General features: G+C 33.6%; 2 protein-coding genes across 5 annotated transcripts; one reads left to right on the forward strand and one right to left on the reverse strand.

Annotated features, from left to right (window-relative positions):
* Positions 1 to 7915: 7915 nt before the first annotated feature.
* Positions 7916 to 13245, forward strand: RPE (D-ribulose-5-phosphate-3-epimerase). Of its 2 annotated transcripts, none has more exons than XM_078306138.1 (10): positions 7916 to 8212; positions 9118 to 9229; positions 9958 to 10098; positions 10475 to 10588; positions 10868 to 10946; positions 11036 to 11145; positions 11220 to 11276; positions 11808 to 11877; positions 12363 to 12463; positions 13080 to 13245. In XM_078306138.1, exons 1-9 carry the CDS (start codon positions 8139 to 8141, stop codon positions 12410 to 12412), a joined length of 807 nt encoding a protein of 268 aa, XP_078162264.1. In that variant the 5' UTR covers positions 7916 to 8138; the 3' UTR covers positions 12413 to 12463; positions 13080 to 13245. The 2 variants fall into 2 exon arrangements, with proteins under 2 accessions (XP_078162264.1, XP_078162265.1); XM_078306139.1 differs by having other exon boundaries at positions 7937 to 8212; positions 12363 to 12473.
* A 2885-nt stretch (positions 13246 to 16130) lies between these two features.
* Positions 16131 to 23115, reverse strand: LOC144557556 (serine/threonine-protein phosphatase 7 long form homolog). 3 transcript variants are annotated; one of them, XM_078306141.1, is made up of 5 exons: positions 22432 to 23115; positions 21258 to 21464; positions 20441 to 20551; positions 16731 to 18177; positions 16131 to 16642 (listed from the first exon to the last, which is right to left on the reverse strand). In XM_078306141.1, exons 4-5 carry the CDS (start codon positions 18162 to 18164, stop codon positions 16376 to 16378), a joined length of 1701 nt encoding a protein of 566 aa, XP_078162267.1. In that variant the 5' UTR covers positions 18165 to 18177; positions 20441 to 20551; positions 21258 to 21464; positions 22432 to 23115; the 3' UTR covers positions 16131 to 16375. The 3 variants fall into 3 exon arrangements, with proteins under 3 accessions (XP_078162267.1, XP_078162268.1, XP_078162266.1); XM_078306142.1 differs by lacking the exon at positions 20441 to 20551; XM_078306140.1 differs by having other exon boundaries at positions 20441 to 21464.
* Positions 23116 to 27813: the final 4698 nt, after the last annotated feature.

Raw genomic sequence — 27813 nt, forward strand, 5'->3', positions numbered from 1 at the left:
AGTTCTTTATTCTATACCGTTTAAAGCATATAAACAGTTTACATGTTTTTAAAACAGATATTCTTTTCGTTCCATAAAGCAATTTGGTAACGTGACAAAGTTCCTTTTCGGCCAGCCATTAGGACATGTAAAAGGGGCTCCCAGGAAAGATTGGGGTCACGAGGACCGCTTAGACTCAATCTTTCCTAGACAGAACCATCTCTTTTACGGTGTGGAAATGACAGTTCTTACTAAGGTACTTTATTGCTTCATCACATTCTTCGATGAACTTTATTTTCCGAAGGTTTTCGAAAATGCGAAAGATTTACACTAAATTTTGCCATTTCAAAAGCGTTAAAGCAATTTGGTAACGTGACAAAGTTCCTTTTCGGCCAGCCATTAGGACGTGTAAAAGGGGCTCCCAGGAAAGATCGGGGTCACAAGGACCGCTTAGACTCAATCTTTCCTAGACAGAACCATCTCTTTTACGGTGTGGAAATGACAGCTCTTACTAAGGTACTTTATTGCTTCATCACATTCTTCGATGAACTTTAACGCGATCAAAAGTTTTTGAAAACGAAAATATAAAGAAAGCATAAAGAAAGCATAAATCTAATTTAACTTTCTTAGTCGGAAAAACCGAACCAAGAAAATCTCATTTCTAATCGGTTTTGGACTTGTGCTGCAAATGTAAGAATTTAAACCGATATGCGGTACATGCACCTTATTTGCATAAGTTATAACTTTAGAAAATCAATCAGCGGGAGAGCCTTGTGCTCTGATACCACTGTAGGGTTTTGTGGAACGGTTCAAACCCATTAGTTTAGCTTAACAGCGGAAGTGTGTAAAACAAAAATTTTACGGTTAAGTTAAGCTAAAAATTAAACGAGGTATGTCAGGAAACCTTCCAAGGCGGTCCACCTTCAGTATTCCTTTGGCATCAAAACCTCATTTAATTCATTTACAGATCTACTCCATAATTGATTTTCTAAAGCATTAAATCTATTTACAAATTAAATAGATTAATATAACAATTTATACCTTGATTCCAAATCTCAGTTGGAATGCAGACCGAGCGAGTAGAGCCTCACCAGGGATGGAATCGACTCACAGTATCACACGTGTGATACCTCTATTGGTTATCCACCAGGACTAACCGGAGAGCGATTTATTTCTTCTGCCAGAAATACTGTAAACCGCGGAATTCTATAGAAACACTATTCATCGAGAAAATGATGAAATAAATATATTTGTGTCCCGAAGTAACTCGGTTTTGCTTAAAAGCTAAACCACAGGATTACACAAAATATATTATTTCCTAATCTCGAAATAACCGAAATCAAGGAAGAGAGAAAAACCGATTAACGAAGTAATCAGATTAACACGTGAATTAGTGAGTCTTTCTCTCTACCCCTACCCCTCTATTTATAGAGTTTTGAGGAGGTTCGCAAAAGACCGAAATACCCCTCAAAACAAATCTATTTACCAAAAGCCCTTGACACCTCATCCTTTTATCATGTGAAATGACCAAAATACCCTTGCCACCTCACATGACACATGTCAACACATGGGAAGTCGGCACCAAGGTAAAAAGGCCATTTTACCCTTGGTCCATTAAGGCATGAATAGTGTTGGGCTTTGATTTTGGGCTTTGACTTTTGGGCTTTTAATTTTAATTAAGGCTTTGATTATTTTGGGCTTTTAAATCCATAATTCAAACCCATAATTAACAAATTAAAATCCAAATCAAATATATATAATTGTCATATACAATTATATTTCTTTTCGGTTGTTGTTCGGTAACTTTTATACAACGTAACGTGTACGTTTATAAATTAACCGTTGTTTCTGCTTGTCATTCTAAATGACATTTATAATTTAATTATATCATGTATAATTAATTATAACCATCTTAATATTAATTATAATTAATTTATAATTAATCAGTAAGATTCTCCGAGTAGCTCCTATATGGTGTGACCCAATAGGATCTGTGTTATGTTGGTAAACAGAGTTAAAACTGTTTTAACTTCTATAATCATGGGTGGCGTCTGGCAACACATCATGACCATCCAATTACACAGATGATGCTGTACTGTACAATATCACGATCCAGTAAACAATTTACTTGTGTCAGTTCTTCTGTCTCATAGCTATCAGATCAGTTTCAAGATAGATGTGTGTCATCCTTGGTAACTGTATCTTTTCTTGATCTTGAGTAGATTATCAAATATAATTACTCTTGTAATTATACCGCATGCAGATAATCTAACTCTATCAAGGGGCCCAGTGATGCTATAGCTCGTATAGAGATACAAGGGACAAATAGTATTCTTGGCAGACTATCACTTCCTCAGCTAAGTTATACATATGGAAATGCTACCGTTATGGCTGCTTTTTACGGATAGCGTTAGATAACACTTACTCATATATATTTCTTAGTGGGAACGATAAATACCTCATACTGTAGAACTTTGACACTGAATGAAAACATTAATGACACGAACACAATTCTATTTAATGTTTCATTCGGGGTCTGTCAAATACCATGTTCCTAGAACATGTATCTATGTGATTAAAATGACATCTCGTGTCAAGTGGTTTGTAAAACTTAACCATCTTTTAATCCACATACTAACCTTATAGCGGTAATTAGTGTTCCTGCTAATTACCTTGGTCAATGACCTTTTAAGAGTATATATATAATCTATATTATGGAGTTTCACAATTTCAGTCATGAACTCGAAATGATCCATAAATGCAATAATACTCACGGCAACAAAATGATATAATTAAACATTCAATTCATGAACAAAGCTTTATGATTAATTTTTCGTATTATTGACTTCTAGATTATTACAAACTAACATACTCTTCCATTGTTTGATTGAGATTGTTTGAACGAATCTTGATGTCTACTGTTGAATGTTTCTTGCATCTCTTCTAGTACTTTGACCTTGATGTTTCTTGCAATTAGATCAAGTATTTGAGATAGATCTTAGATCCAAGAGTTGAGATCAATAGTAACTGAGAGGTGAAATTTTCATCTATTGAGAGATAGTGGATACCTTTAGCAAACCAGACAAATGACTTAGGTTGAACACCAGTAAATGAGAGTTTGAGGTTGTAGATCTAAGAAGGTGAAGTTGCACATCCTTACCAGGTTCATTAAGCCAATAAACGAGAGTTGAGGTTTAGGAATATTAGGTACGGTCAACAGATCCTTACACAAGTGAATAACTCAGAAACAGGCCAAATGCTGCATTCACTCGAGGACCACGCGAGTCGCGTGGGAGACCACGTGGGTCGTGTGACGGTCCAGAGAGGCAGAGTTGAGGATGAAATCTAAAACCCTAGGAACTTCATTTTAAAATCAAAGTAAAACCAAACGTTTAATTGTTTTCCTTTTCTGTTATTGAATTTAGGAATTTAAACAAATCAAACCAATCTTTTCTCAAAATCTAGGACCTAACTGAGGCAAGCAAAGGTTCAGAGTTGAACTGTATCGTCCCTGAGGATCGATACCTGATTGTACTATTGAATGAAAGTTATGCACTTGCAACTCAATTCGAAAGCTGAATCACGGTTTAAAAGGGTATAGCTAGTTGTACCTGAAACTTCATGTATACGCTTGCGTGTGAACACTTTCTAAAACCAAAACCAAAAATCTTTATTTTTTAAGTAGAATCAAATTACCATTTCTCACTTCTAGATTTTAGTTAACTTAAGTAAAGTCCGGTAAAGTTCGAACCGTCCCTTGGATCGATACCTGATAATACTACGCGACAGGATAATATACTTGCAATCTGAGTCGAAAGTGTAATCAAGGTTAAAAAGTATAGTTTACTATACTGAAACTTTGTGCATACGTTTTTGTGTGAACAATGGTCTGATTTGAAATGCATAGTTCGTTTCCTTTATGTGGTTGTTTTGAATTGTATGATGTATGAAATTATATGATTCTATATTTTGTTTTGCAGTATTCAATTTCACCTTCGAAAGAAGAACACGACAGGATTTTGTCGTATCTAAAGTAGTCAATTATGTACCCCTTCAGATTTGGTGAAATATGTAGAGTATTTTTACATGATATAGTTCACCTTTTTACATGATATATGCATTATTTTATAGTATCTATTATTATTTATGTTTATAGGTTTACAGTATATAGTGCATAATTTTACATGATATAGTTCACTGTTTTACATGATACATAGAGTGCTTTATAAGATATAGTTCATAGTTTTACAGTACCTACATGTAATAAATTCAATTTGTTTCATTGTTTATTTTATTTTTATGCAGGATGATATCTCAAAAGAACGTGTGGTTCTCGTGATGAGGCTTCATATTCATCCCAACAATGAATACAAGAGGTTTTTAATGTAGAAGTTATTTTTTCATAGTTTTTTTTATGCTATTATGAATGTTGAATGGTAAATTAGGTTTGCTATTTTGTGGTGAATATTATAGTTTGTGTTGAACAAATGTTGTGTGTGGTGAATATTATGTTTTTGTTGAACAGATGATGGATGTATGTATAGATTTAGAAATTTTATAATATATATGGAATTGATTTATAGGTTAGATTTAGAAATTTTACATTATTGATTCTTTGTAGGTTGTATGTTTTGTTTTTGTAGTTTAAGTTGAAATTTTGTATTTTTTACATTTTATTTTTTCCTTTTTATATGCTTATTTTACATTATTGAAATTTTATAGTTTTTCGTTTTATTTTCACAGTTTAAATTAACAATTTTACAGTATTGAAAATTTATATTTTTTAAATTGTATTTAATCGTTTTCATCTGCTAATTTTATATTGTTGTAAATTTATAGTTTTTACTTTTTATTTTCATAGTATAAGTTTACAATTTTACAGTATTGAAAATTGATATTTTTAAAATTTTATTTGATCTACTATTTTACAATTTTGTAATTTTATAATTTTACCTTTTGATTTAACAGTTTAACTTGATATTTTTACAGTATTAAAAATTGATATTTTTCAACATTTTATTTTATCGTTTTCATATGTGAATTTTGCATGTCTGTAATTTTATAGTTTGTACATTTTATTTTTATAGTTAAAGTGGTCGATTTTACAGTATTCATTATTTTGAGAATATATTTGTGTGTTCATTAAATTGAGAAAAAAGAATAAAAAAAATTAATCGAAAATTTTAATTTTGTCTTTTTATCACGTTTTTTTTGTCAAAATAACTGCTAATAACTAACACTAACTGTCAATAACTTCATATAGCTGCAATTTTCGAAAGTACAGTTTGAAAATACATTTTTTTGTCCTGTTGTGCAAGTTGCAATATGTTTCTAACTATTATGGGGCCACTTCAAATAGTTACTGGATGTTTTGTGATTAACTGATATATTTTATGTGATATATTGTATAATTATACAGTATGTAGAAGTAGTATTACAGTACTCGCACAAGTCAATTCTATGAACAAATGGTGGACAAAAGTCTGTGAATAATTAGACGCTTCCATATATTATTATTTTTTAAAATGAATTTCCACACGAAAATTCAAAATAGCATTTCAAGAAAATTACTTATTTGTTGTCATTAATTCAATACTTGTTTTCATAAAATTCTCGAGGCACAGATTGTGACACCGATTTTTTTTTTAATTTATAGGAAGATAAAAATAAAATATCGACAATGAAAAATAATTTCACAAAAATTCGTTATGGTTTATAACATACCCTAATGTTATATATCATAACATCCCGTCAAATTCCTACTTTGTCTCCAACTCTGTAAAAAAAAAAAAAAAAATTGTTACAGTACGGCATTATGATCCATAACGTCCTAGCAATTCTTTTTTTTTTTAATTTTATTTTCTTATATGTTTTAAAAAAAAGATTCAACATGATGAGTATTATATATATGATTTGTCTATAGTGTTTATAAAAAAATATTTATCATAGCATAAAATGTGAACAATTAGTAATTAATAGTTTTTTTTGCGCATAATGAAACAATATTCAATCTGTACAATATTTGATTGTTAAAATATTTATATGATGAATAACTAATCTAAACTTTTTAATTTTAATCTCATTTGAATATATTTGAAAACCAAACATTCCAATTTGAACAATTTCAATCTCATTTTAATTTCAATTGTTATTTTGGAATTCAATGAAAAAAATAACATGGAATTTATTTTAACACATATGAAAGTGTAAATTTTTTTTTTACTACAATGGGAACATTATGGTCCATAACGTTTCTACTGTAGGAACTTTTTTTTTTCTTGCGAGGCAGGAGATAAAATGAAAATTGGCGGGATAGATTCCGTATTTTCTCAAAAAAAATTCTCTATTTTCTCTATTTTTATTTTATATTTCTATTAATAAAAAGATCGGAATTGTGACAACCAATTTGTTGTAGATTTTTAAATAGGGGGGCCTTCAAGGTTGATCTTTCTTAGGAGCTATACTGTAAAAAGATTTTGTCTTACGAGTGGCGACCTCAGCTCAGCATCGGCCTGAATCCATATCCTCTGAGGTAACATAATATTTCTGTTTTAATAATGGCTGTTCGATCGGAATCCGGGGCAATCAGGTCCGAGGTGGAACACACGGGCTGCTTTAATATTCGCGCGGATAATGATTGAACGGTGGAGATCCAAACATAAATAGTTTAAATATTATGTTAGCTTAGGCGATACGAATCGAATCGGCCGGTTCGGCCCAGCGTGTGCTGGGCATGGGTTAGGTTTCGTGCACCCATCTCCTTTTCGGTTACGAAAGATCCATTCCATGTTTTTCTGCATTTATTTCGGAATGGAGACATCCGGTTTTCTACCTGGTACAATTCTAGCTTATAATCATTTGTTTTTTTAGTTAGTCTTACGAATCATGCATATCACTATTGATTAATGTTCAGGTTTTAAATTTTAATGCTGGTGTTTTGATCGATTGATTCAAACCACCCGATATGATATATATTAATTTTAATTTTTTGTTGGAAACTATTTGTTATATTTTTATTGAAAGATTAAATTTTTTAAAATTAATCTATTAGTACATCGGAGTGTCAAAATGACTTAATTTGAAATTAAACTAGATGTAGAAAGATGGATTTTCATCTATCGAAAATAGTGAAATATAAAAATGTATCAATTTTGGTTTTTAACAAAATTTGTTATGTAATTTACACCAAGCATTTTGGATATGTCCATTAAAGTTTCAAAATTAAAATCTGAAGCAGTTCATCTGCTGCATAGCATTATAGTATATTTTTTTATTTTTGTTAAAAAAAACTTGCCTCCACATTTTAATATTCAACTGGGACCATTATGCTCGATTTTTGCATCTCTCATACAAAAATTATTGCCTTATTCAAGCTAAATGTAGTTTCTGTTTTTATATTTAGTGCCAACACATAAAACTAGGATGAGTGTCAAATGTCCTATAATTTTTGCTTTATCATTATATTACACTATAACATCAATAATTCACACTAAGGTCGCATATCACAACTTCAAATTATTAATTTTGTTTCACAATATGGACAATGCCGTTTTGTATGAAATATCAAGCCACTAAATTAGTTATGATATAGATGTTAATCTTGTTTTTCTTAAGCAATCTGAGTGTGTATTGCTTTTTATGAAAGTAATATAAACACTTAGATTTTAAATTTTTAACATTTAGCTGTTCCTGAAATAGCATTCTCAGTTTTTTTTTGTCAGCGACAATCTTTTTGTTTGTTACAAAAAATATAATTATTGGTGTAGATCTGCGATTAGTTTAAAATGATCTGGATTACTGGTGTTTTATTATTATTTTTTGAAGAAGAAAAGCCCTTAGGCCTATTAATTACTGCTGATATTTTGCAAACAATCGCCTGATTCTACCCCTGCAAACGAATACGGATTTCAGTTTGACTAGCAGATAATTATAAAATGGGGCATCTCCATTAAAATTGAAAACGGAGAGGTATCAATTGATGGATAATAACCAAGCAAAGCTTTTGCGGATGGAAATTGGCGCCTGATCTGGTCTGCTTCTTCCCCAACCCTACCCAACTCCCCATTCTGTCGTTTTACTCGGTAGATTCAAAAGTCTAAAATTTGACCTCTCAGACTCCTGAAATACATTTGGCTCCATTTCTGTAAAGAGCTCTGAGCATGGCTTCTTCGGTTTGTTCTACTGGATTCGCCGTTTCACACGGCTCAGGGTTTCTCAGGCGCAATTCCATCAGGTCTGTTTGCTATCTCTGTTTTTTTCTTGGGGATTAAGCCGCAATAGGGTCTATTTTTTATTGATTCGATTAATTAGATTGAATATTTGAAGTATACCCGGAAATTAAAGCTTGAGCTGGTAGCCTACTACTGTAGTCGAAGTCGAGTGATCAGTTTTATTCTTGCAAATCCAGTAATAATTAAAAATATAGTTCGGAATTGTTTGTTTTTATTGTTCTCAAGCCTTTGTGAAGTTTTTTATGTGTGGATTACTGGAATAAACCTTGTTTCTCTGTAGTAATGGAAGTAGTGGACTATATTGCTAAATGACTATCATTTCTTAAATATCAAGTTTGTAATTCATTTAGCAGTTCATGCTAGGTAAACTCAGTTCAGTCTCCTTTCAATTGGCTGGAATTACAATTGTTGTACCAGTCAATTCCAGTACCGGCACAATTTGTCATGTAGCCTTTGTGGACCTGTGGAAAATTAAATTGGTGTTTTCGATTTGCTGGCATGGATCCTCAAGTTCTTGGTAGCTAGCTGGATTCCCATGCAACTCAATTGTGTATTTCCAGTAATCCTATTGATTCATGGATATTGCAATGAAGTGTCAGTCTCAGTTGTGCAGTTAAGTCCAAATTAGCACACATATTGCAACCAAGTCTTCTTATTTTTCCTCAGTTTTATCTCATATTTACCTCATTTTTTTTCCCTCTGCTTCTAATCAAATTGCAAGCAAGACAAAAAAAAGGACTATGGAACCTAAAAGAGGTATCTGACAATAGTGGTACTGAATTGAGATTCTAATTATTGACTAAGTATCTAATACTGATTTAGGTGTGCCTATACATGAGTTAGCAAGAGTGCCCTTTATTCTCATTTCAAGTTTATTTTAAATCAAATTTTTTTGTTGTATGGATAGGAGGAGATACCAAATGACTGTGAAAGCTTCACGTGTCGACAAGTTTTCTAAAAGTGACATTATCGTGTCTCCTTCAATCCTTTCTGCTAACTTTTCCAAGTTAGGCGAGCAGGTTTGTGTAGCTTACATACTAAGTATTATCTAATGACGTAATAAGGATCAATGATTAGCATTACCTGTTAGTTTTTTCTGGTTGGTTTAGTGGGAGCAACTTATTTTCATATTGTTTATTTGTTTCTACCTTTGATGTTTTGTTCACAAATTACTTTTTTATTTATTGACTAGTGTTTGTGTTGATGGTGTTATTTTCATTCCTTTAGCTTACTAATTTCTCTTCTTTTAAGAAAGAAAAATATTACTATGTTGTTATTCCTACTACTTTGGTGGACTGTTTATTTTTTATCAGCTGTCTCTGGCATCGATACAATTTTGATTTACTGGCTGGGTGGCACTAATGGCGGGTTGACCACCTTTTGGCCGTCTTTTTTCATTTGGTTTTGTTGGATTGTTTAGTGCTTCATGGAAAACTGCATTTTAAAATGAGGCTGAACTTGATCAAGTTAAAGCTAAATCTTTATTGTTTACTTCATGATGAATAGGGGTTTTGTTGGAGTTAAATGCGTGTTTTATACTGTGCCATGCCAGTCTGACCATACCTTTTAGACTCCTCACAATTTTGTATCCTTTGTTGATATACTTTTTGGTACTTTTTGTTCATAATTTATAATTAATTTAGTTTTCCTGATGGATATTGTCTCATATGGTCTGATCACTTACAGAATAGATGGATTGGTTACTAAACTGTTCTCGACTAACCTTCGGTATTTTTTATTTTTGTAGGTAAAAGCAGTGGAGGTGGCTGGATGTGATTGGATACATGTAGATGTAATGGATGGTCGGTTTGTGCCAAATATTACAATTGGGCCCCTAGTGGTTGATGCTTTGCGGCCAGTTACAGATTTACCCCTGGATGTGCATCTGGTATGCTTAATTTGTTTTCATTGTAGAAAAAAGATACTAGAGCATTTAGTAAATGAGATCCTCTTTGGTCGAGTATGATTTTGTAAGAGGTACCTCATAAGATATCGTTAGGTTTAAGTGTGTGTGCCTTTTATGTGTTCTGTATCTGATATTCTGCCCTTATCAAGCAAAGTGTTATCCTTAGAATATTTGGAAATTTTCCTTAGAAATTTTGAATGTTTTCCTACCAGGAACATATTTAAATACCCTCTGGGTTATTGAAATATGTGGTAATTACTTGAATGCTGCATATTTCACTATTGAAGAGGCTTTTGAATGCTTCTAAATTTTACAAGGACATATAAAATGAAACCTAAATTCATGAATCAAAATACAGATGATTGTCGAGCCTGAGCAGCGGGTCCCAGATTTTATTAAGGCAGGTGCTGATATTGTCAGTGTTCACTGTGAACAATCAGCTACCATCCATCTCCATCGGACTGTGAATCAAGTAATTCTTCTCTCTTTTTTTGTATGGACTTAGTTTTCTTTCTTTTTTAAATTTGGTAAATGCTGTATACAAACTTAGATTTATGATACGTGCCATTCTAGATTTATGGTTAATGTAGACTATAGTATATGAGTCTTAATGGGGGATGTGTTGAAGTCCTGAAATACTTATACCTTAAAATTAAGATTAAGTTTAGCATCTAATGCTAAAACTTCTCAATCTAAGGGTTAATTTTTTATTTATTTCAAACTTTAATGTGATTGTATTGTGCTATGTCAGATTAAAAGCTTAGGTGCTAAGGCTGGAGTTGTTTTAAATCCTGGTACCCCACTCACTGCAATAGAATATGTCCTTGATGGTAAGCATACCTCTGAAATATTTCTTGGGTTTTGTTTATAATTTCAATCAACAACCTGAATCCTGATCATGTTTTATTTTTTCCCACAGTCGTGGATTTGGTTTTGATCATGTCGGTAAATCCTGGTTTTGGGGGTCAAAGCTTTATTGAGAGCCAAGTCAAGAAAATTGCTGAGTTGAGAAGATTATGTGCTGAGAAGGTCTGCTTTTGACTTTGTCATACTATGCAAGTGTTCTTATTTTAGTGATTCATTTTCTTATTGCTTTGTTTCAGGGAGTAAATCCATGGATTGAAGTAGATGGTGGTGTGACGCCTAAGAATGCATACAAGGTTAGTTCAACCCTTTGTACCTGATGGCCATACTGTAACATGTACCAGGCAGTGGCAAGCACCTTTTTATTCCTATTGATATTTTTTGCAACTTTTCAACTACAGCGGAGCCTAATTTTTGTTACCATACTAGGGGGTACATGCCCTTATCAGCATTCAATCCTTCAGTTCAGCTTTTTAGTGCATTTAACTTAAAGGTCACACTGGTATTAACTGGCACTAAAGCCAAAAGGTACTGATAAAATAAGCAAACAAGCGTATGGACTAGAAAAAAGCCAAAAACTTATCTGCCTGTTACAATTCATTGCCTGTTGTGAATGGCACATTACCATTGCTATTAGCTATTTTCTTCTGTCAATTCTCACATGTCTACCCCCAATTTGACCTCCCTACTTTTCTAATGCTTTCTGATCTGTCTTGTGACTGCTGTTTAGAATAATGCTGATGCTGATTTTTTTAATCATCTTTATTATCTTTTCTTTTTGTCAACAAAATTTATATCAAATAATTTTCTACTTTCCCCAATGGCAGGTTATTGAAGCAGGAGCAAATGCTTTAGTTGCTGGTTCAGCAGTGTTTGGAGCTCCAGATTATGCTGCAGGCATGAATTTTGTGTTTCCTTTTATATCCAATTGCATTGTTTTTGGGTTATTATTTCAGTTTAAGCTCTCTTATCTGCACAGAAGTACTGAAACTTCAATTATTATTGCTAATCATATATCTCTTCTCTGATGCACTGAACATAAAGTTTTTTTTTTTTTTTTTTTAAACTTCTGTGCTTATTATACTTATTTTGGAAAGAGAGGGCAAATTGTTTATAAAATTAATAGGTCTTCCAAGCAAATTATTCACTATTTTTTTTATGGTTGCCAAGAACGCCAACAAATATATTGATAAAAAAATAAGTTTATTTACACAGAGATCCTAAAGCTAACTCTAATTACAAGCTCTCATCTCAAACAAAATCTATCCACTGACAAATCTCTAGTGCTGTATAATTTATTAAGCAATGCACTACTCTATATTCACTATTTAAGAAGACATTTTGTATTCAGTAGCCCTTATGTGTTAACACTTCTTTTCCAGCCATACAAGGAATAAAGGCGAGCAAGCGACCTTTGGCGGTTGCAGTATGAGAGCTTTTTAAGCACATTTTGTGGAAGTAATTATTAATCATCACTGGAAAAGTAAGTTCAGGTTTATTTCTTAGTTTATACAGCCACTATGGTTTTAGGAGCGTAAATAGTAGGCATCACAACCATACATATAGATATAGGGATCAGTGTTGTAAAATACGGCCGATTAGTAGTGTGGCAACGACCAAACCATCATGGATTTTCCAGACTAATCGGCCGATTATTCCCGATTAATTGCTTGGTGGTACCTTGTCCGTCTGACGAGCGCATACCGTTATTTGCAACACTGATAGGGATAGAAGGATACTACCTAAAACTATATTCTCGTAGTACAAACTACAAAGGCTTTCAATTTTACCGGTGTATCAAATGGGCACATTTCCATGCCTATTGGATCTAGTGCGATTTGGCAATTGCTCATATGTTCTGGTTTTACAGTATCCCCGGTTTAAAAAAAAATGCGGTAGCTTTTTAGGTCATTTGGTAATGGTGTTGGAGCTAGCTAACTTGCGTTAATAAGTTTAATTATAATTTATATTGATTTGTTTAATGTTAGAACCTGCTAGCTGTAAAATTAATAACCAGACTCCTTTCTCAGCTCAAGTCCTTGTATGACATTAGTTGATTAAAATATCTTATAGGTGTTTTTTTTTTCTCTTTTGCTTAGGTACAACTAATAAAGGCTTGCTAGGTGGACCTGGAAACGTTGGTGTAATTTGATTCTTGTGCTTTCAGATGTATCTAGTCAATGTTGATATAAAGTGCCTGAGGCAACCCATCAACTAAAGAAATGTCAAAGCAATTGATATAATACTTCAACAGAACCACAAAAATTCACCACAGCTTCCAAGTAGATTGGTGCTATGACATCGGTCCACATTTCATCCTCGCATCCTCTTTCTTTTTGCTCCATTGTATCTTAACGTCCTGTCCTGTCACAGTGCACCAGGCTAACTTTAGCTCTCCTGTTTGGCGGTTGGAGAAGTTGCAACCCAAAAGCTCCAGAAAACAATTGCATGTAATAATCGTACATGATAGATGATAGGGTATATTATTATAGTTGCGCCATTTTAAATTAAACGCCTGTTGTCACCATCCCCATTCATTTTGGCTAGGGGTGTCAATGGGTACGATACGGGTAGGGTGGAACCATTTTCACACCCATACCCACTAAGAATTGACCTTACCCATATCTTACTCGTACCCGTTAAAAATTTGTCTTATCCTACCCTACCCATACCCGTTAAGATTAGTGGGTAACGAAACGGTAGTGGGCGAAATGTTTAGCATAATATAATAATTTTATTAATTTTTCAAATAAACCATCAAAGCAATCACAATTACTAATATAAAATTAAAATATAGATATGCAATTAATTCTAAGTAATAGTTTTTTTATTAAGCAAAAGAAAATCAAAATCACAAATATCTCTTCTAACAAATTCAATTCCTTAACTAAATAATAAAACATTCAAATAAAAAAGTAAAATGTTTAGCATAATATTATTCTTATGATATAATTTATTTTATATAATTACCCGTTACCCAACGGGTACGAAATAACCTTTACCCGTACCCATATCCGTTTATCTAAAAAAAAAAAAATCCTTACCCATACCCAATAAGTTAACGAAAAAAAAATCTTACTCATACCCATCTTATCGAATACGATACGGATAGGGTAAACGGGTGCCATTGACACCCCTAATTTTGGCATGAAAATCTTTGTGACTTTGCCTTTTTTTTTTTTTTGAAAGATCATGCCAGATACTGCCAGAGTGGCATGAAGATCTTTGTCAGAGTCGTTCATATGAGGCGGTATACGTGAAAAACGTTGAATTGTTGTAGAATTCGATGAGGATTAATTGTAGATATCCACAATCCATAAATGGATCGAGTTTTCCACAATTCACTACTCGCCTTGCAAACTGGTGGAAGCAAATCCAAGTTACCTTGGTAGAACTGCCACAGTGCCACTTCACCATACGGTCATCCAAACTGATACTCATGGAGTGCTTTCTCATTGTTGGCAAAATAACGATATGCCGGCCATTTGTATCTGTTGGTGGCGGCTTAGTCACATCCTCACCTTATGATTCCTTGACGTGTCGGTTGACCCTTGGGGAATGAAAATTAATCTAAATAGCATATTGTTAAATTTGGATATGTTATGAAACATTTTGGATATACACATTTTGATAGAGGGAAGGTGGGGGATATTTTATGAGAAGAGTGTCAAAATGTTTTCAGTCCAGTGTAAAATTTTAGAATCATGATAATTATCTCTGCATCTCTCTCTCAATTTATTTTCATATTTAATTTCCATAACTATTTTGAGGACCACAAAAGCTCGAAACTGATTTTTTTTTTTCTAAAGTATTAATCTTCATGCACGAAAGTATTTATACCTAAGAATGTAAGTATTTTTTACATATGACACTGGTTGACATATGAAAGTATTAATATCAAGTATTATAAGTATTTATACCTATGCACTGGAGTATTTATGCCTATGTGCTCAACTATTTTTGTTAGAGAAAGTTAACGCATGAACAATTGGGGAAGGTTGATGCGAGGATGCGGGGTCCCTACTACATTTGATGAAGGTTGACGTGGGGACCATTGTGGGCTGGAAAAGGGATGGTCATATCAAGTTACGCATGCAAGTATTTATACTTGTGAAGGTTAACGGATGACGAGTGTAGCAATTGGAAAACGGAAACCATATAATTAGTGGGAATCATAATACAATTTTCTTTTAATGAAAGTGTGGGAATAAATGAGAAGATAGAGGCGTGGCCATGTGGGGATGATTATAATTATTCAAAATTTTATAGGCAAAAACCAACTGTTCAGGGGATTAGGAAGATTCTTCTAGTGTTATATTTTTGGTTTTCTATTGCTTGTATTTAATTATTCATCGATGTATTGATTAATATCAGAATCTAATTAATTACTACAATAAACTAGAAGACAAACCTTTTAATGCCTCGGAACAAATTAGAGTAACACAAGATACAGTCTAAATAATTTATTCGTTGAATTTATTTTTGAGAGAGGAAGAAGGAATATTCATTTTTTTAGAACACAAGTGTGAAAATGTTTACTTCTGACGATATTATTTGTATGAAAAGTTGGCAACATTCTTCTAACATTAATTCTTTGTGTCTATTCTCAAGAGCTTCATTCACAAATCACAAGAACATCAAATTCTAACATTCAATCAAGAAAATTACGTTCTCATATCATAAATCCAACGCCATTTCAGTAGAAAGATTTAAATAAGATTTCAACAAAGTTTCTTAAGTCTCTCATTGCTTCTATTAAATAAAGTTCTTTAAAGCCGCTAAATTTTGAGAGGTCATTTAAGCATGTAACAATTTGGATATTTAGCATACAACATATGATGCGATCCATTAGTTCAATTATTATCCAACTAAAGGAAGCATGCAATGCTAACATCACTGATGTAAATCCAAACAAAACCTCATCCCAACATGTGCAAAACATGAATGTCAGCAAAGAGATGGCTGTCTATTTAGGCTACATTGGTATAGCCTTGTAATTGTAAAGGCTGTCTCAATTCAAATTGTCTGATAATAATGGTTAGGTTACAAGCAAGGGGTTGTAATAGCTCTTTGCATTGCACCTGTAGGCTGTTGGTAATATATGCTGGAATGAACAAGAGCAGTTAACGATATGGCAATTAAGATTTGCAAAAACATTTGAATTCCAAAATAAGTCTCAAATCATTAATCTAGACTTCAAACCAAGAAAGTCTACATATACTGAATTCAACCCTACATCAATATGGGATTCATTCCCCACAAATCCAGAATATCACACACAAACTAAAAGTTCAACAAACAGCAGATAATATCCAAAGGCACTTAATTAGTTTAATGGACTGACAAATAACAAATTCAACACAGCGAAACATCTTTCTTTTTAATTTTTTCAACCCTAAGTAGTTGCAGGACCTTCTGCCCTCATTCTTGATGGACGACTTGAGGGTCCCGGATCATCACCATGCACAGGCCTAACAAGCTGCTGCTGGATCCGTCTATTGTCAAAGAAAGCAAAGATATCATCATCAATAGGTTCAAGTAGATCCTTGATAGCTTCCTTGCAGAGATGCAGCAAACCACGAGCAAATGCTCTCGTCTCCTCATCAGTCACCTCTCTGTATCTCTCCACGATACTTGCAGCAATCTGCCTGATACTGTTGGCCTATCATAAAAGTTCCAAGGTAGAGATAAAGTTAAATTCCTGACAAAGAAAGCAAGAGTAAGAAGAAAGAGAGTTTTAGGGATCTTACCGAGCTGTATGTATTTGGCACGCCACCTGGACTTTGGAGATACAAAATAGAATCTCCAGAAAACCATCTCATGTACTGCTCATGCTCGGATGGATCATATGGTCTTTGGTCAATCAAACACCTGCCCTCACGATTTCTCCAAGAAAGCAAGTACTTGCGATGTACTTCGGGCCAATTCTTGCCAGTGCCATTTATCAATTTATGAAGCGATGCGACAGTGTCATGAAGGACTGGTGGAATTTGTTGGTACCGGCCAAATTGCCGTGCAACTCTTCCAGGATTATACATTTCAACAATCCAGAAGTGAATTAACGGAGCCGTTGTTCTCCATAAATGTGGACTTTCTAAGCATATTGGTGGAAGCAAATGCATTTTGTTTTCATATGGGAGCCATACTACCTTTCCATCATTCAAGGCATCAATCTCCAGGCGATACGAGTCTTGTACCCTACAAGTCACATGACCCGCAAATGTATGATAATTGGACCAGCCATAACCAAGTGGAGGTCTTCTAATTAAGTCCTCGCCACCAAGTTGAGGTTCTTCGAAATTTCTGCGATTCTTCGGACGCCCCATTGGGAGCCTTTCCCAAGACCACAGTTGCAACAACAAAATTGATCCGCCAAACTGCTTCCTTTTTGGCTTGGTTGCTAAACAAAGTTCTTTGTATAAGTATGCCAACACACCACTTGCCCAGCTATATCTACCAGCTCTATCGAAATTAGCAAAAAGTGGGAGGTATATCGCAGAAATAGAGTCCCCTGAATGATCAGTGAACAAAAGAGAGCCAACAAGCATGAGGCAATATGCCCGTGCATACTGCTTCACTGTAACCCTATCTGCTGAAGGGGCACATTCAGAGAAATTATTACGCAACCACGAAATATTAATGGCCACTTTGCTTTTTGGCCGAAATGTAGTCTTATCTACCCTTTTTCCGAGCATGGATTCCACCACATCCGACCAATCACGATTTGTTGAGACACAAAGTGCGTCCCCATCAACCCGCAACCCTAATAGAACAGCAACATCTTGTAGTGTAATTGTCATCTCCCCAACCGGAAAATGAAATGAGTGCGTCTCCTGGCGCCATCTCTCCACAAGTGCACTGACAAGTGCATGATCTGTGGGTATGTGCCCAATTTGGTGGACACCATAAAGGCCGGCCCTAATGACGTATGGTTCATAACGGTCATCCCATGGTAGAGCTACCAAGTGTTCACGAGTGGTTAGTGGATCCAGAAACTCACCTTCAATCACCTTTTTTGATCTATGATCTGCTTGTAACTTAAGTAGAGATGGATCGGTAGGGTCACCGCTTGGTGCAGCAGCAACAGGTGGAGCATGAGATCGTTCACGTGATCGTTTCACCCCAGAAATTGTCAATTTGGGTTTTCCCTGTCCTGAGCCTTGCACCCTTCTAGCATTCTCCATTTTCAGTATGTTCCTACCAATGTTGCAAAAGAAGTGTTAATACAAAGAAAAATTCTACTCAATAAATTGTCTCGACAATTTTTATGTCAAAGTAAATGAAGTCCATATCAAATGTTGTACTACAAAGCCTTCTTGATGTAAAATTTAATAAATGTGTTATTTCATGATAGTACCATTACTAATAGAAGTGAATTGGCCCGAGTCAAGGTACCACAAAGACCTTGATGTAAAATTTAATAAATGTGTTATTTCATGAAAGTACCATTACTTATAAACTGATGTATATAGTACAAAATGTTGTAGGTTTCGTCTAAAGATAAAAGACGCGATGAAGTTCTTCTTTGATCCATAAAATATTGGGAAAACATGATCATTATAAGCTCGATAAAGATTATAGAACATGACCACCGCCAATGCAACTAGGCCACTTCAAAAATCATTACAAAACTCATTGGCAACTGTAAATGTTTCACTGTAAATTCCTTTTTCTTCTTTTACACATAATACTGAGAACTAAAAAAATTGATTCTCAAATCCACTAGACTTCTATGCCTTAAAAGATGCAGACTAACTATAAACTTCTACTTGTTACTTATAAGCTACTCTACTTAGTTTTGGCAACAGCAAATACATACTTGAGTTTTCTGCCATTAGAAAATCTAAACAAAATTTAAGAAAAGGAAGGAACCAAAGCATTCAATTAGAAAATCACCATCTCAAGGGTTACACCAGAGTCAAAATAATGTTTCTCCATGTAAAAGATTCATGATATTTATTGTATATGTATAACTTCTCAAACAAAATATTACACCACTTCCATAAAAGCTCTTGATTTTGTTTGAAATAAACAATTTGTTCTCAAAACATCTACAAAAGATGCTGGCTAACTGAAATTGTCTACTGATTACTTCAAGTAATTTACTTGTGAACCACTATATTTATTTCTGGCAACAACTAATATTGGAAAAATGATTATCTGTGTAGAAACATCAAACATAATTGCATTCTTAGCCCTTAAAGAAAAAATAAAATAAAATTTAAAGAAAAAGGAAAGGAAAGAAAGGACCAAGGAGTTCAATCAAAAGATTAACATATAAAGGTACACAAAGCAAATATAAATCAATGCGAAAATTCCATGATAATTTTATTATATCAACAAGTTTAAAGAGCACGTGTACAACTTTAAAAAAAAATTACAATACTTTCATATAGGAGCGGAGCCAGACTTTTAAGTTATGGGGGTCAATTTACACTACCTATAACATTTTTACTCTAAATTATATATAACATAGGGTATAAGTATACAAATTTTGAAAAAAAATGGGGGTCAATTGACCCCCATTAATTTAGAGTGGCTCCGCCACTGCTTTCATACAAGCTCTCAACTTTGTTTGAATCAAAACAATTCTATAAGAATACTTGGAAGTTTTCTAAAAAAAAGCTATTTCTTCCCATATAAATTACCATATTCATTTACTCATCTTCTTGATGTACTTATCATATATTCTTCATATCAAACTACAAGTTTCCAAAGTAACTACTTATTTAATCTCACAGCTTATTCAATTAAGTATGTTGACCTTGTAATGCTATCATTTGTATACACATGCAAAGAACTGAAACTCTAGACAAGCTATAAACTCTTACCTGAGCACTATATTAGATCTGTAAAATACAGTAATAGGACATCAATCGAATCAATGAAGAAGTCTTCTTATCAAAATAATCAGGATCTAAGAAATCTATAGGAATGATTATTAGAAAATTTTTGTGCTACTATAAGAATGGGTCTAGGAACAAAAAAAATACAAAAGTAAAATTAGGCTATCAGATCGACGAGACTGAAATTAACTCAAGCATTAAGATAAAGCCATTAAATCAGTGAGATCTGGTAAAAACTAACTCAAAAATAATAATAATAATAATAATAATAATAAGATATTACAGTCAAATTGATGAGATTAAGGGGAAAAGAACATAATTTAAATAAGTCTATTAGATCCGTGAAATCATGGAAAAAGAGCTCCGCTTAACAATTGTAGTTTAGAATATCAACCATATATGATTAGATCTAAATGAAACAAGATCACTAGTTAAAAATATCAAACAAATATGGTTAGATCTAAATGATTTTGTTCGTAACATAACTACAAATATAGAAATAGGCACATGACATAAAATAGGGCAGTGAAGTTCATCAAAGTTATTGAAAAAAATATAACAATACACGATCTATACCAAAAGTATCTTAATTTAACAAGGGAAAAAAAAATTACCTAAATTTTTATATTCAACCTTGTGGAAGAGAAGAAGCTCTTTCGGAGGAAAATATTGTAGATCTAGAATTTGCAAATCGAGGACGGAATAAAGTGCTAGCTGAAGAAAGGCTAAGGGAAGAAGGAATTTGGTCACAATACGGAGCAAGAATTAATTGCTTGAAGATATGGAGAACTGTATCCCACAAGAAGAAAAAAAAAAGAAAATTCACCCAAAGGTCGCAATTAATAAATGGGGGAATTTCATGTATACCCCTTGCGTATTTCCCCCTCTAAAGTTTATAATATCATATTTACACTTCTAAATTTCAAAAACTAAAAAATTTACTCATTTTATTTTTTTTCAATTAAAACTCATTTTAAATTTAACAAGTACCCATTTTACCCTTTATTAAGAAAAATAAAAAATATGTACCATGTTTTAAAAAAATGTCAGTCTCCTAATTAATTGGTTTACGAGGGCAAATGGGTCATTTCTCTACTTCTAAAACTTAGTATCACTATGTATGCATCAGAAGTAGAGCAATGACCCGCGTGCCCTAGAAAACTGACCAATTAGCATACTAACATTTTTCTTAAAAATGCTACATATGTTTTTTTTTAATAAATGGTAAAATGGGTACTTTATAAATTTAAAATGTGTTTTAATAGGAAAGACAATACAATGGGAAAATATACGAGTTTTTGACATTTAGAAGGACAAATCTGATATTATGGATTTTAGAGGGGAAATACGTAATTTTGAAGGTTTTGAGGGGTATGCATGAAACTCCCCATAATAAATTAGCGCATTGGAGCCGTAGGATTGAAATCATACTTGGCTGATGAATGTAAGGTTTTTCCCTAGAAGATTTGTTGAAGATTTTTGCTTGGGACCACAAATACAAGGATGATTGATATAGGTTTCGCTGTGGATCCCATAGTCGGGATCCATAGTCTAAGTGGGGACGGCAATAGGCCTGGCTAGGTGGTGGCCTGTTGCCTTAAAACTTCGACCCATCTCGCGCTACCCAGGCCATCTGACCTGAAAAATTAGGCATACATGGCTCACAACAGTTCTGCCTGAGTAAGGTTGTTCACTTTATTTTTTAACTAAAGGCTATACATTAAAATACCAAATTGAATACTACCAAAAAGTAGGAAATGTTTTCGAGCATTTCAACTTTAATTAAAAAAAAGAACGTATAATTTGCTCCACTACCACATGTAATCCATACAAATATATCACAACATTAAAATTACTTAAAATTAAGTAATAAATATTAAATAATGTGTAAGAAAAAAAACCTACTTGCTCTAACAACAACAACAACAACAACATTAATTTATTTTATAAGGCCAGACCGGACAGTGGGCCTGACTCTAAGCCAAGTTTTGGCATAACCCCTCAGCAACCTGATCTTGATTAACCATCAACAGAGGCCTGGGCTAGTTGTAAGTCTTTGGTAGAGGGATAAGTTAAGATAAATCCCTCTACCAAGCATAGCCCTCTTATACCAAATTGCCACTATATACTACTTTGGGCACTTGATGTTCAAAGTAAAACCATGTACTTCCATTTTCTTCAAGAAAATAATTTTTAAACTGTAAGCTTGCTTATGGGCTATTTCTTTACAAAGGAATTGTAAGAACTAGTCTTGATCATAATCTAAGGAACTGCTTTAGCTATTAGATTTATTGTGCAGGTAGGATCCTCTCATTATTTAATCCACCCTCCAACCATAATGTGATGGCCCAAATAGGCAGGTTCATTCTTTAGGGGCCTGAGATCACCATACCATGCATTAATGGTAGCTGATATGAAGTCCCAATTCTGGTATTCCATTCTAACATAAATATCTACAGTATGGATAAATGGTATTCCCTGATGCTCTATTGCTAGTCATGGAAATGACCGATGAATATGTATAACATGTAACCAAAATTTGCATGAAAAATATTCATGTGGTGTTTAATTCGGATATTTAGTAAGAACAAGATAGTATACTTACTAGGCGCGGAAAATAAAGTTCTGCAAAGGAGGTCTGTGCTAGTCTGTGTATAAACAACTCCTTTACACATGTCTTCCTCACCGTGTGTACGCCAACAATGGCAAACCTTCAATAGAGCCCAATAAATGCACTGCCTCCACCTCATCTCACTCTGCAACCTCCAAGCCCAATCAAAATTTCCTTTCTTTACAACCCAATACATAAAAGCAATAGTGGAGACATTAGAGGTGAAACTATATCTGAGACATTTCATCGAACAAGTAACGTGCAGAGAGTTTCACACCTATATGAGATGAAGCAGAGTTAGGTTTTTCACAGAGGTTTGGTGATACTATGATCTCGGTGGAAGTTGAGGCGCTCAAAGCTAATGGGGAGGAAAAACAGAGATGGTTTTGCAAAGTGAGCCATGCATGAGAAGACTAGAGAGACAGGTCCTGTTTGCTCGAGTCGATTGTTCCATTCTTTGGTTTTGGCAGAGATGGACGGAATAGAGGAAGATGTAGTCAGTAGAGGCGCAAAGCGAACCATCCCAGTCCATCTTCTCTTCCCTCTCTTTTTTATTCTCTCGTGAACCATCCAGGCGCTTCATTTTTTAGCAATTTCTTTAATCTGTTATGAACTGGATTGAAATTATTGAATACGAACTCTGGATTTTATAAAGAAACTTGAAGATAAAGGGATTTTGGATTAGGGATCTCAATTTCCTTGGAGATGATTAATTAACTGAACTTCATTAATTACTTGGAGACCACCTAATATTTAATAGATTTTATAACTAACGCGTGCAAATATGGATACCTATGTGCACAAGTGTTAATATATAATATATCAAGTATTCATACCTAAGATATCAAGTATTTCATCAATATTTATGACAATCTGTGAGAAAATTTGTAAATCTAAAATCATGGACGTTTTCTATGTAATTTTCTCTTTCAAATAAGATCCATGATGACATACTTTCAGATTGTCCATCGCGCAAGTATTCATACCTCGTCATGCAAATATTCATACATTGTCGTGTAAGTATTCATATCTTATTGAGCAAGTATTCATACCTCGTAATGCATTACTTGTGGGACTGCTAATTAAGTGGGGGATCACTAACTATTTAGGTAACCACCTAATATTGGATAGATTTTACAACTGTCACGTGAAAATATGGATGAATATGCGTGCAGGTGTTAATATATAATATGGAATATGCTAGCATGCTATGCATAGCATAGAGCCCCTCCGTGCAATGGCTCGAATTTTGAGTTTTCAAAATCCTAACGGTCGATCCGAACTGTTCATCTTGTTCTCCATATTAATATGTGTTTGGAGACCAAATTTTACATTTTTTGGAATTTTTTTACTATTTCTTTAGATTTATTGAAAATCGATGTTTTCAGCAAATCTGGACCATAACAAAAACAACGATTTTCAATAAATCTAAAGAAATAGTAAAAAAATTCCAAAAAAATGTAAAATTTGGTCTCCAAACACATATTACTATGGAGAACAAGATAAATGGTTCGGATCGACCGTTAGGATTTTGAAAACTCGAAATTCGAGCCGTTGCACGGAGGGGCTCTATGTTATGCATAGCATGCTAGCATATTCCTATATAATATATCAAGTATGAATACTTGCGCGGCGGACAACTCAAAAATACTTCATCATGATTTCTTATCACACACTTAAAAAATACTTTAAAAAAATCATAAAATGTGTAAAAAAATAAGTATGTGATAAGAAAGATTGTTTAAAGAAATACTTGATATCTAAAATATGAATACTTACTATATTAGATATTAATACTTGCGTGTATAAGTATACATATTTATGCGCATCAGTTGTAAAGTTTTTCAAATATAAGTGGTCCCCCACATTATTAATGACTGATACACATTTTCTTTTGTCTTTTTGTGCTGGAAGTTATGGTTCTCTCATATAATTAATGATTGAGAGATGAATGAGGAAAATAAACTGGGGAAAATAAATCTTTATTATTAATCGGTAAAATTGATAATTTGGATTCAACTAGTGGCATCGTTGTTGCAGCTCCGCCGCAACTATTTTTTTAATTTAAGTTGACGTATACAGGAGATAATTTTTTCTTCTTCTATATGATGGTGCCACATATATCTAAATATTAAAAGAATATTTACATATAAATGTTATTGCATCTAACATTATCTAACATTATCTAGCATTATATTGATTGCCCAGTTAAAAAGAAATATCAAACAACTTGATGCTTTACAAACTCATCCTGACTATTTGATGTTGCCGCTCTCTTTGCCATCGTTTATGTTTCTCTCCATCTCTGGACCATTAGAAGGCATATACAATCTCTATTATTTTCCTTTAATTATACTGTTAGATAGAGAGGAAAATAGAAGCCCATGGATCAAACAAAAGATCACCAACCTCTTGAATAATCACAACTCCTACAACAATGTCCCTACAAAACCAATGAAATCAATTATTGCTCTTCACAAACAAATACTACAAAATAGATTTTAAATAATTGTAAAATCCAATCCCATAGCATAGATCAAGCCTATTGCATGAAATATCGAGTGGATACCAGTGGTATGCATTTCGCTTTACTGGTAAATCCTTAGCAGATAACTGAATAGAAAAGCTGATACAAAATTTATTTTTCCCTTTATTTTTTCAAGATTTCAAAATCAAAGAAGGATTATTATTAGTGTGCTTTAGTGGCAGCAACAATATAAACTAAAATCATCACTGTGCAATCTAATAATTAGTGCATTTTGACATCGTAAGAGTCAAACTAAGCAAACAGGAAAATCAAAACCTAGTAAAGCAAAACAGGAAAAAAATTCAGTGGAACTTTGCAGCAACAAAAATCAGGAGGCAATAAAACACAGTATAAAATGCATTGTGAAGATGTACTTTTCCTAGGTTGTGAAAAAAAAAATCCCGACAGAGATGGAAATTGGTAGTGTGTGTTTCAAATCCTCAAATATTTTTATGAATCTCAGTTTATAAAGTGTTGTATTGGAAATAGTAGAGAAAACAATTACCTTGAACACTGTGGCAGTTGTGGAGAATAACATTGCTCTAACTGTTACCTACCAAACCGTTGGAAGGTCGATGCTGGGAGAGAAAGAACCAAGAAGATACAAATAATCAATTACTTTTGAATTTCTTTGTTCTCCCAAATATGAAGTAAGAAATAGAGACACAATTATGTAACTAATACCAGATTTTAGTATCAAAAATAAGGGAAAATGAAGACAGGGATGAATGATAGAAAATTGAAAGCAAATCCTTCACTTTTTTATTTTTTTTATTTTCAATTACGAGTAGTCTGAATTTTGACATCTACTCTCTTTAGGAGGAGTTATTTGAAGGAAGAATATTAAAAAAATATATATAGTAACTGTTGAAGAAAAGCCAGATATACATTACAAAATATGCACAGGAAATTTTATATTCAAGGTCTTGTGCATTTCAGGTGTGTGCCAGCACGTAATTCACACTGTAATTTTTCCTTTTTACATGTATGAGATTCAACAGATAATTAGAAAGGTATAGAAATTCCAATAAATGGGAAATCTTAGACGTAGATAATTGGCACGTTACACCCTAGCTACATGCACAATTTGGGGACCTTTTATGGTCAGCAATTGCATTTTTCAATTTGTTCTCTCTTAAGTCTATTTTTTGGGTAGTACAGTGTGTACCAGTGAGATACCTACAACATCTCTCTTAGCCATATAGGCATGAGATGACTGATACAATGGCTTGAAGTTGATATCAATGTTTTACACAGTACCTAACACCTATTCTCAAATTCAAACACAAATTCAAAGAAAGCAGTATACCAAAAAAAAGGATAGAAAATTATAAAGAGAGGTGCAAATCTACTTTTTGTCTGACTCAATAAGTGTAACTATGCACTTTAGTCCTTGCTTATGAATATGTGACTTGTTTTATCCATGATAGTAGGCTCAAAGTGGTGAAATAAAATTCACACATGACATTCATTGCCATGGCAGAAGGTTTTCCATGAGGGAAGCTATGCTGTTGTGCATAGCACCAAATTGGTATGTACTACGGATAAATATTTTTCTTCCGAGAATCGCAACGGTCGATCCGAACCGTTCAACATGGTCTCCATATGAATATGTACTTGTACAACAAATTTTACATTTTAAGAAAAAATTTGGTAATATTTTTTGTATGGGTAGGAAAAACACTCAATTATGTAGACTGGGCTGGAATGAAAAAAGAGAGTTAACTAAACTACCTCTCAAGGATGCAGTCAGCCAGCTTCGTATTCTACTGTTCGGTAGTGCAACACATCATTCAGCCTTAATAACATTAAAAAATATATTATGTAAGCCAGATATAATTGGTATTTTATTTGAATGAAAATGATAATAAATCGATATATTGTAACATGCGTTGGAAATTTGTTGTTTTTTCTTTCAGTTAAATTCAATTTTGTTCTTATATATGTGCATCCCTACCAAAAGCAATAGCAAGTGAGAAGGAGACAGTGAATAAGGGTGTATTACCATACATCAATGGCCTAGACACTTCAGTTATAGTCAGATAGGTCCAGCTAAAAAAAATAATGGTGCTTCTCTGTCGCTTCCACTTCGGAGACAGTGGCTCCAGTTTCTCCTCTACCCGTTCTCCTGCTCTGCCTTCTGTTCTCCTCCTAGTGCAATAGCTCATCGGTGTAGAGCAAATCTCCGCCTACAACTTCTCCGGTGCCCATTTCAATCGTCTGGTAAGATTCTCCCATTCTAGCATCGATTTGTTTGCTCATTTCCTATTTAATTTTGGAAATCCTACCACTTTGGAGACAGATGTCAATACACAACCTCCACAATTGTAATTGAACCCAAATTAGAACTCCGACATATCCATGTTTGCTCCTATAAATCCTCAGCTATCCAATTAAGCGATGGCTAAAATTTAAAACATGAGATACGGAACCAATTACAGTTCAATTTAAATTCAACATTTAGTTCAAATTTTATTCCCCAAATTGATAAGAAACTAATTATGCTTAGCTAGTTCAATATTTCAATTTGTGTGCTGTTTACTGCTTATTTAACCAAATTTGAATAAAAAAAAAAAGCGAGAAAAAAATTACAAGAACGAAAGCAAATATATAGCTACAACTGCAATTAATGGTTATAAGAATCGGCATGAACATTTATTTGAACTTAGCTATAAGAATTATGAAATTATTCTCAATCCATAATTGACAAATTTGTGAGAAATCATACCACCGGGAAGAACAGGAGCCAGCAGAGGTGGGAAGTGCCGATCGCAGTGAGAAGCGAAGGCTCTGAGCCGAATAGCGACACAGGAGATAAGAGGAGCGGAACTGAAGTGGTCGGGGTCACT

Source organism: Carex rostrata, chromosome 7 (genome assembly GCF_964058835.1).
Source record: "Carex rostrata chromosome 7, lpCarRost1.2, whole genome shotgun sequence".
NCBI classification, from domain to species: Eukaryota; Viridiplantae; Streptophyta; class Magnoliopsida; order Poales; family Cyperaceae; genus Carex; species Carex rostrata.